We start from the raw sequence: 11111 nt of genomic DNA, 5'->3' as shown, positions 1-11111 counted from the left end.
TATTTTCATTCAACTAATTAATACAGTATGTGTTCTTTCACTTAATTTCATCTCTTTTGCTTTCTATTAAAAATAATAATTCAAGCAACAAGGGATTAAATCAGTGGAATCCGAGGTAAAATTAAACTATGAAGGAATGAGATATATATCATTGTCAAAGAGTTGCCATGTGATCGTATACTCTTAATAGAGCTCTATAAGTACTGTATCTATAAGTTCTCAAAGTTGCCTTAGCCTATGGTAATATATATTCCACTACCAAGGGCTGCTTTAGAAGTAAGTTTTAGGAAATATTATCCAACGTGATCCGACTTTTCTTTGGATCGGACCTCAAACCACATTTGCACATTTAGATATTATCACCGCACTATCAAGAGGATTGGCCGCCAACGATATTTATCCATCGTTAGATCTTTTAGATTCAACCAAAGGTATTTAACGAATAGTTTTTGCTCATACAATGTATTTGTCTTTAAAAAATTATTAAATATGTATACATATCAAATTCAGAATCCAATTATTAGTATTTAAGATCGTCGTTCTAAAATTCAAAACCCATAAAGTTATATTTCTTGCTCCGCCTCTAGCACCAACTTGTCCTTTTTTATTAATTAATTGCAAGTGGAATTTATGAATTTAATATATTACAGAGTAACGTAATAGTTACTGAGATATTTATACATGCCAAATAGAGAAGTGAAGATAACATAGGGAACCCACCTTCTCTAGCTAAATTGCCAAATTGATCTATTTGTCAAAAGATTACCACCTAGGTTGTGAGAAGCTACAACCTGAAAGTCCTATAAAGTAGTGAAAGGCAATGCGCCATTCGAGCAATGGGTGAATATGCATTCATTATCTTTTTGTTCGTTTCTTATATAGATAGTTAAATACTACTACTATATGATATTTAAACTAAATTTGCACATACATGCAAAAAGATGAGTAGTATTAAATACAATGGTAATCTTCACACATTAATAGAATTTTAATTTACCTTTAGTATTTAATTACATAAAATTTGCTCGAAGCATAAATAACAACTAATTAGGTAAGAAAAATAGGTGCCTCGTATCAGCCCCCTCTCCTGCCGCAGCCAGATACAAAAAGCCTCTGGGCTGCATGCATTTCATCGATGAGTTTGCTAATTTGATGATGAAGCAAAAACCAACTTTTGCACCTTAATACATATGTTTGGAAACACAGCGTTTGACAACAGGAGGAGACTATTTACGTGTCTAGCGTTTTCCATTCCAACAATGAATTTAGGAGTCATGCACGAATAGTATATATTTATTGAAGATATACAAATCGAATAGCTTAAGTATTTATACGAGAATCTGACACGCTTTAACATGATATTAGAGCAAGACGAGGTCTTGAATTCGAGTCTCACCACACCACTCATTACAAGAAAAAGAAATCACATGCTCGGCTCGTAAAAAAGGAATGAAGATAACATGTGAATGGGTGTATTGAAGACATAATTAAATAAATAAAATATACTTACTTTATTCTCTTAAACAGTTAGATGAGTTTGTGACACACTTCAAATCGTATTAATTAATGTAGTCCTCTCTATGCCAAGTTAGCTAGCTGAAATTTTGCATACCCATGAAAAATCACGTAGGTATATTATTAAGTTGGCAATATAACTTAATCAAGTGAGAGAGTAAATTAAGTCTAATGCAATATCGGATTCACCCTAGATCATTGAATGAGCTACTAGCTAGAGCTTTATCAGTATGTCCAAATGATCACAACATGATTATCTTCATCTTCCTAATTCCTATCCTAGCCTACCCTAACGACTCTCTTTGGAGTTTGTAATGGAGACCTGAACCTACGCTTCTAGATAGGTTCTGTATCGTTGTTCCATCTATACCCCGTTATATAAGTCCAGAAACTAGCTACAAGACTAGATCAGTTTAAGTTAACCCCTACCCTTCAATTAATTGAGTACTTCCAAATTGTAATAAGATAAGAGTTTCTATAAGTCTGCAGTTCAATACTATATCATAATGTACTTGAATCTTCAGTAATTAATGATACAATAACTAATGTTACTCCCTTCATCATATTTTAGAAATTTTACTTTGCTTAAACACAACTTAGAGTTTAGGTTGTGCCGAAAAGGTCGTATATGATCTTGTTGTTGTAGTGGATAACTGGATACTCAATGCATAGAGACAGAGCTAGCCTATTTGGTGCGAGTTCAGTTGCTTAAACACTATATATATATATATATATATATATATATATATATATATATATATATATATTTTGGTGTGAGTTCAGTGACAAATTCAGAACTTGTAAACTTTAAATCTTGACTCCACCTCTGAACTTCAATATGCAATCTTTTTTATTAGATCAGAAGTGAAGCAGCTCAACGTAACATGGTTAATATAAAAGTTGTTATAGGACATCCATTTCTATACATGGAAGTGCATGTGGTCCTATGTATATATACGTGTGGAAATGGTATGCAACTTTTACGTGACAGAGAAAAGTTTTATTCAAAAGTGTTATAAATGGTCCCGAAATTAAAGGTGAGAAAATTTCTTCAAAATAGGCTGTGATGGACCACACTGGAAGTGACGGCTCTGTGCTGCTATATATGAGCTATTAGCAAATTAATGATCTCCCTTTCTTTCTATCAGAATCTTAGTTTTATTCAATTATATCAACAAAAAGAAGGAAATGCCATTAACGCTCTATGCTTTTGCAGGGATATGGAAGCCAATATGATGTTACGTGACGATGTTAATTAATGTTTTTGCATGAATTATGGTCTCTGATCTTCCTCTGCCACATCACTACTTGAGGGGTATCAAATTAAGAATTTGGGGCGGATCAAAATATCAAAGAGCTATTTCTATGAATTCCATATTTGTAGTTCGAAAGAGAGAGGATCCAGGAAATTTATTTGAATCTAATTCTCCCCAACTTTTTTATTCCAATCAACGACCTCTTACCAGGTAATACTGAGGAGGGACGGAGCAACCCGTCCAAATTTACGGGTTGGTAATCATTAGCCAAGTAACAGTAAGCATGAGACAATCATACTAATCTACCTTTGGAAATGTGTTAGGAAAATCTAGAAGGTGAGGTGAAAACTGTAATATGGGTACTATATGTATATATATTTAGCAAAAAAAAAATTGTTTGTATATCATACTGTATATCATATGTTCCTTCTTATACATAGTGAAAAAACTAGTCAATGGGTGGAAATAAGAAAATTAATTATCGCCAACACATCATGTCTCCTTTTCCTTTGATTAATCAAACAACCTTTTGGTCAATGGGGCAATAATAAATAAAGAATGGCGCAGGAAAAGTTAAAAGCAAGTTGATGATGCAACCAAAAAAAAAAGTTAATTGCTTAACCAATGAAATCCAGGAGGAGTGCAAACTTGCAATGACTTGGTCAGATTCTGATAACCATTCTGACATGAGTTTGCTGTTTGGTACGTGGACTAAATTATCTCGAAATTATAATTTTAAAATTATAATTCCGGGACTTATTTATACCATATGGGAGGTGAAATAAAGTAATCTCAAGTTTGATGGGATACGATGGGATAAGATAAGATATTCTGGATTAAATCTGAGATGAAATTTATATCCTGTTTGATTGGAATAAATTTATACCTCCATCCTAATACGGTATAAATTTAATCCCGCCTTATTCCTTGTACCAAACGACTCCTAAGAATACACGGTTGGGCGTTTGGATTGGACTTGGGCTTAGGCTTGGGTGGGCTAAATGGATATATTGGGTCAGTACGGGCCTGTACAGTGCATGACGCTACTTGACGACGTAAAAATTACCTCCAATAAAGAAGCAGGAATAGATGGACAAAAAAACTGCAAGTTGGTCAAACTTTCATAATCCTAAGAAGAATTAACTAATGTTTAAAGATCCCAATGAACTCTTAAAGAAATATTTTGGAAAAGGTAACAATTTGTGCTTGATCATATCATCCAAAATATTTTGTCAGCATTAGAAAAACTATTTGTGTTTGGTCAATTTTTCTTAAAAAATACTTCCGAACATAAAATTATGAAAAAAAGACATATAAATTTTTTTTTTTATAATAATTATTATTTGAATATAAAGAAATTAAAATTTTGTTATGAAAGATTTTATTTAAGTTATAAAATTTTAATAAACAAGGAGAATGTGAGTAACAAATGAGATAAATCAATTAAGGAGACACATGCTTGATAAAGATTTTGTTTAAGTTATGATATTCTTGTTCTGGAAAACATAGTTTTCTACTTATATTAGAAGTTAAATTTCAGCTTCCTCCTCTCAATAAAAAAAATGCTTTCAAAACTACTTAAAATCATGTTCCCAAAAGCTTGGGACCTTCCAAAATATGAATTCCTCCTTTTAATGCACTTTTATTAGTTTCGGAAGTTTGGCCAAAGAGCTAGTAGCCTTAAAGTGTTGGGCTGTCAAAAGTCTCAGACAGGAAGCCCAATAGAATAGTTGGATACCCGACCCAATTATGTAACAAAAGCCCATAAATGTAATACTAATATAGAGAGTTTCTTCTGGAACATTTTAGATACAACATGAAATAAAATGAAAAATATCTTTCTTCTCTCCTGTTGCTCGACCTAGGGCTTTTCTCTTCTCACTTTCAATTTCTCTCAATCAACTCCAATAATGGAGTCTAACATGATATCAGAGCCTAGCAATCGATCCATCTTGATGAGAGCTTTCGTCTGATAGTACCCGTGTGCTTTGGTTTAATGGTTTTGGTCCGATACTGAGATTTTTCGATCTGAGTGATTTTGGGATTTCTTCGAGTTTTCTCGATTTCTTCTTCTGTTTCTGCATTTAGAAGACCTTAACTTCTTCAGGTGTGCGAAGAAGGAGGGTAAAAATTCTGACTTTCATTTGCATGTGAAATTAATGTACGATTAGGGTCTTTGTCTGCTCGATTTTGTCTGTGATATAGTGATATGTGTGTTATCTCGCTCTATTGAGACTAGTTATCATACAAAATCGTAATTACTTTGTCTGAATATGGGAAGTCCTTCCTCCGTTACTGATGGTTTTGTTGAGTTCTCTTTGGACTCAGCTCACCCTTTCTACGTTCATTCATCCGATAGTCCTAGTAGTCAGTTAGTTGCTATCCCTTTCAATGGGACTGGTTTTGTACACCGGCGAAGTAGTATGCTCACTTCACTTTCCGCTAAAAATAAACTAGGCTTAGTCACTGGGAAAGTTCCTCAACCTTCGCCCAATTCTCCTTATTATCCTTACTGGGAGCGATGTAATGATATGGTAAAGGCTTGGATTACCAATTCATTGACTAGGGAGATAGCAGGCAGTGTCATGTGTCTCAACACTGCTAGAGAAGTATGGAGTGATATAAATGAAAAGTTTGGACAATCTAATGGATCCAAGTACATTCAAATCCAAAGGAAAATCAGTTCTAACTCACAAGGGTCTTCTGATATTGCCACTTACTTCACCAGAATGAGGGCTCTTTGGGATTAGTTAAACTCTGCATATATTGGTCCTACTTGTTCCTGTGGGGCTCTACCCAAATTCATAGAAGACCAACACCTTTTTCAATTCCTAAGTGGGTTGAATGAGTCATAATCCACTGTAAAGAGTAGTATCATGCTCATGTCTCCACTCTCATCCATTAGTAAGGCTTATTCTCTGCTCCAACATGATGAAAGTCAAAAGGAGAATCAACCTCCAGCCTTGGGTTTTTCTGATGATTCGGCATCCTTCTCTGCCACTATAACTAATTCAGCACATGTCAATCAAATGAATTCCAAACACAATGCCAGACCTTATAACCAAAGAATTAACTTTGATCCAAAAAGAAATTCACCATCTGTGTCTTGCAAGTACTGCAAAAAGCCTGGTCACACAGTAGATAAATGCTATAGACTCCATGGTTTCCCTCCTAATTTCAAATTCATCAAAAATAAGAGATCTGCCTCTTGTGTTCAAGTAGAAGAAACCTGCTGCTGATATTGGTCCTAGAATCAAGTCTAGTGACTCCACAACTTATGGTTTCAGCAAAGAACAATATCAGCACCTCATGTCTCTTTTTCAGCAGACTCACATATCTCCTAGGGTCCATTCTTCATCTTCTGATGAAAATATTGGTTATGCCAACTTTGCAGGTATGTGTGTCATCTTCCTGTTGATCAATTTCCTGTAGTTAATTATGTAGTACATTCTTTGTCTGCTCAGTTAGGAAAAATACCTTGGATACTAGATTCAGATGCCACTAATCACATGACTTCCAATAAACAATTCTTACACAATTTACAACCCTTACCTAAACCCTACTTAATCACTTTACCAAATGGTTATAAAGTCAAAGTAATATCTACTGGTTCCTTACTTCTTAGGAGAGACATTGTTTTACACAATGTACTTTTAGTTCCTTCTTTCCAATTCAATCTTATTTCTGTATACCAACTTCTTTCTCAATTGCAATGCTTAGCATTATTTAGCAGTCACTCTTGTTTTCTACAGGGCCCTTCTCTAAAGAGGCCATTGGAAATTGGTAGGGCTTTACATGGGTTGTACTTTCTGCTTCCTGACATGCCTGAGTATTCACCTTTTGTTTCTACTATTTCTTTTGGTACTGCTTGCAATGTTCTTCCTTCTAATTCTGTTTCCCCTTTCCCTAGTCCCTCTTGTATTTCTTCCACTAGTGTTAATAAAAGTGATTTGTTTTGGCACCAAAGATTGGAACATATGCCCTTTCATAAGATGAAGTCTATTCCGTTTCTATCTAACATGGTTTCTTCTAAACAGTCATTTTCCTGCCCTGTTTGCCCTATGGCTAGGCAAAAAAGACTTCCCTTTCCTGAAAGCCATATCAAATCCACTTCTCCTTTCCAACTTGTCCATTTAGAGCTATGGGGCCCTTACCACACTAGGACATACAATGGGTTTAGATACTTTCTTACCATTGTGGATGATTTCTCTAGGGTTACATGGACCCATCTCTTGTCTTGTAAGAGTAATGCCTTCTCCATTATCAAAGCTTTCACTAATATGGTTCAGATTAACTTTCATTCCTCTATTCAAACTTTCAGGGCTAATAATGTCTTTGAATTAGGCAGTAGTTCTGAAGCACAAACATTTTTCTCAGAAAATGGGATTCTTCACCAAACCACTATTCCACATACCCCACAACAAAATGAGGTAGTTGAAAGAAAACATAAATATTTATTAGAGACTTCTAGAGCCTTACTTTTTCAATCTCACCTTCCTGTCAAATATTGGGGTGAATGTGTCTTGACTTCCACTTATATCATAAATATGATGCCTTCTTCTGTCTTGGGGAACGTGTCTCCCTTTCAAAGGTTGTATGGTGTCTCTCCTTCCTATAAACATCTCAAATCTTTTGGTTGTCTATGTTATGCTACCACTCCTAAACCTAGTAGGGATAAATTCCAATCTACGGCCATTAAATGTGTCTTTCTGGGTATCCCTGTGGTAAAAAGGGTTACAAACTCCTTAATCTCACCAATCATTTTGTTTTTTTTTCAGATATGTGGTATTTCATGAACATGTTTTTCCTTACTCTTCACCCTCTTTCCGAGTACATCATACTCCTCATGTTCCTTTTTTGGATTGTGCCTCCACTCCTTCTCCCCATTCATTCTCCTTTACTCCTTCATCTTCTTCACCTCATTCTCCTCCTACATCTGTCCCTTCTACCTCTGATTCTCATTCTGCCACTTCCTTGCCAACTACTCCTCTACTTAGGAAGTCTAGCAGGGTCTGCCATACTCCTCCCTATCTTAAAGACTACTTTTGCTCCTCTGCCCTCTCCAATCTTGTATCTGGAACATCCAAGGTGTCTCATGTTGAGCTACAAATGCATGAACCTCGGTTTTACCAGCAGTCTACCTCTAACCCTTCTTGGCAAGAGGTTATGCTACAGGAATTTCAAGCTCTAGAGGTAAATCATACTTGGGATATAGTTCCTCTTCCTCCTCACAAGAAGCCTATTCCCTGCAAATGGGTTTACAAGATTAAACAGAAATATGATGGCTCTATTGAGAGGTACAAAGCCAGATTGGTTATTAGAGGTGACACCTAGAAGGAAGGTATTGATTATACTGAGACCTTGTCTCATGTTGTTAAGTTCACTACCATCAAGTGTCTTCTTTCTCTTGCTGCTAAGAGGGGCTGGACTGTGTATCAACTTGATGTGAATAATGCATTTCTTCATGGTGACCTTCATGAAGAAGTGTATATGAAACTTCCACCTGGTCTTCAGATTTCCACTTCTGCAGCTTCTGATTCTTCTCCCTTGGTTTGCAAGCTGAACAAGTTACTTTATGGCCTCAAACAGGCTTCAAGGCAGTGGTTTTCTAAACTGTCTGAGGCTCTGCTATCTAGAGGCTACATTTCAAGTAAGAATGACTATTCTCTCTTCACAAGTCACCTAATTCCTCCTTAACAGTCCTGGCTGTCTATGTTGATGATATATTTCTTGCTGGGGGTGATATAGCCGAGCTTGACAGTCTGAAATCCTTCTTGGATTCTCAGTTCAAGATCAAAGATCTGGGGTCTGTCCATTATTTTTTGGGTTTGGAGGTTACCACGAATACTCAGGGTTACTTGGTCAGTCAATAGAAATTTGCTTCTGACCTCTTGGATGAATTTAACTGTATGCATTTCACTCCAGTAGTGACTCCCCTTGAGTCATTTGTCAAATTAACTTCTGACATGGGCCAGCCACTCACTGATCCCAGTCTTTATAGAAGACTTGTGGGAAAACTCAATTTTTTACAACATACCAGACCTGATATTGCATTTTCTGTCCAACATTTGAGTCAGTTCCTTCAAGCTCCTCAGGTTCCCCACATGCTGGCTGCTATACACGTTCTCAGGTACTTGATGAATGCACCCGGGCAAGGAATTTTCCTTTGAAAGTCTCCTACCACTTCTCTTGTAGCATATTCTGACTCTGATTGGGACACATGCACTGAGTCTCGCAAGTGTGTCACTGTCACGACCCCAAATTCCCTCCGTAGGATGTCGTGATGGCACCTAGTCTCTAAGACTAGGTAAGCCTATCAATGCGGAATAATAATAAATATCTGAAATAAATAAACTACAATTCAAACAATTTCAACTCTCAAAACCCGGTAGAAATAAGTCACAAGCTTCTAAGAATTTATTCTCAATGTCTCTATATGTCAAGGTCTAGATAAAATATAAGGAAGCAACATAAAATGATAGAAGGGGACTCCGGAGTCTGCGGACGCTGGCAGATATACCTCGAAGTCTCTATGCGCAGGTAACTCAATGACGTCTAGGCTGGTAAAATGTACCTGGATCTGCACAAAAAGATGTACAGAAGCGTAGTATGAGTACACCACAGCGGTACCCAGTAAGTGCCAAGCCTAACCTCAGTAGAGTAGTGACGAGGTCAGGTGAGACCCTACTGGAATATAATAATGGCATGGTAAAATGTTTATCAATGTAGTAAAATAAAATGACATTGAAAATGAATCAAATAGTATGTCACATTTAATGACACCAAATAATTACAAATAATATCTCGTGGAAATCAAAACAAAATTTCCTTCAACTTTATGAAAATCACAATAATAATCAAAGGCAACTACGGCCATAAATCAATATCAACAAGGGCACTCCCGAGGTACCGTCTCGTAGTCCCAAATCATAAATAAATTCACAATATCTCATTTCCTTATATCACCGCGGGAGCCTTCACAATTTATTTAAAGAAAATATTTTTTCCGAAATAGCATCCCGCGTTTTAGCCACCCTTATCACACCGCATGACTTCTAGTAGTTCCCCTACTAGCCACGCGTATCAAGCCACCCTTATCTCACCGCATGCATTTCAACACCCAGACTTTATACCACCGCATTCGTATCAATATCACAATATATCACAATTTGCACCTCAAGTGCTCAAATAATTTAACTTGCCAAAATAATTCAACAACAATATTTTTCCACAATAAAGAGCTCACGGCTCATGCCAAAATAAATCATCAATAATAGTTTGCCACAATAAAGAGCTCACGGCTCATGCCAAAATAAATTATCAATAATAGTTTGCCACAATAAAGAGCTCACGGCTCATGCCAAAATAAATCATCAATAATAGTTTTCCACAATAAAGAGCTCACAGCTCATGTCAAAATAATTCATCAATAATATTCTTCCACAATAAAGAGCCCACGGCTCCCTCACAATGAGTATAAAAATATTCAGGAGTAAATAATTTAGGAAAACAATATTTCAAAATCTTTACTACGTTGCTTCAATATCAAATTTAAAAATGTCAAATACTTCATATTAATAATATTTAATTTAAAGAAAATCAACCTTCAAATAATGCACAGAATAAAAGAAACCAAGTTTTAACTAAACAGGTAAAATAATTAGTAAGAAAAAATCAAACAAATTTGAAGTATATATCTCAGATCAATGATGAAGAATATAACAAGATAAAATAATTTAATAAATGCGCAACAGTGATCTACACAATTTAAAAATATAATCTTTCACAAATTAACCCGTGTACACACTCGTCACCTCATGCACACGACTTTCAACATATTTCAATAATCACATCAATACCAATTTTAGGGGAAATTTTCCCCACACAAGGTTAGACAAGTCACTTACCTCGACTTGCTTCAATTTAACCAAGTATTATGCTTTTTCCTCGAATTTCCGACTCCGATCGACTCGTATCTAGTCATAATTAATTCGATACAGTCAACAAAAATTATAGTAATCACTTTCATAAGAAAATATTACATTTTTATTAAAATCCGAAATTATAAAATCCGACAACCCATTCAATTACGAGTCCACCCATACCAATTTTACCAAAATCCGATAACAACTCGACCTCCAAATCTTAAATTTTCGTTTTTGGAAGATTTTGCAAAAATCTTGATTTCTTCCATTTAAATCCGAAATAAATGATGAATATGACCATGGATTTATGAAATATAATCACATTTGGATATAGGACACTTACCCAAGTTGAAGTCTTGAAAAAATCCTCAAAATCGCCCAAGAACCGTGCTCCAAAACTCCAAAACGAAATGAA

General features: G+C 35.6%; 1 protein-coding gene across 1 annotated transcript; it reads left to right on the top strand.

Moving 5' to 3' along the window:
- Positions 1–5044: 5044 nt before the first annotated feature.
- Positions 5045–5521, top strand: LOC107784397 (uncharacterized). Its single transcript, XM_016605525.1, has one exon. The coding sequence runs from the start codon at positions 5045–5047 to the stop codon at positions 5519–5521; it is 477 nt and encodes a 158-aa protein (XP_016461011.1).
- The last annotated feature ends 5590 nt before the right edge of the window (positions 5522–11111 follow it).

This window comes from Nicotiana tabacum, chromosome 4 (genome assembly GCF_000715075.1).
Source record: "Nicotiana tabacum cultivar K326 chromosome 4, ASM71507v2, whole genome shotgun sequence".
NCBI classification, from domain to species: domain Eukaryota; kingdom Viridiplantae; phylum Streptophyta; class Magnoliopsida; order Solanales; family Solanaceae; genus Nicotiana; species Nicotiana tabacum.
The sequence above is the reverse complement of the archived record's forward strand: the minus strand, read 5'-3'. Positions and strand labels throughout refer to the sequence as shown.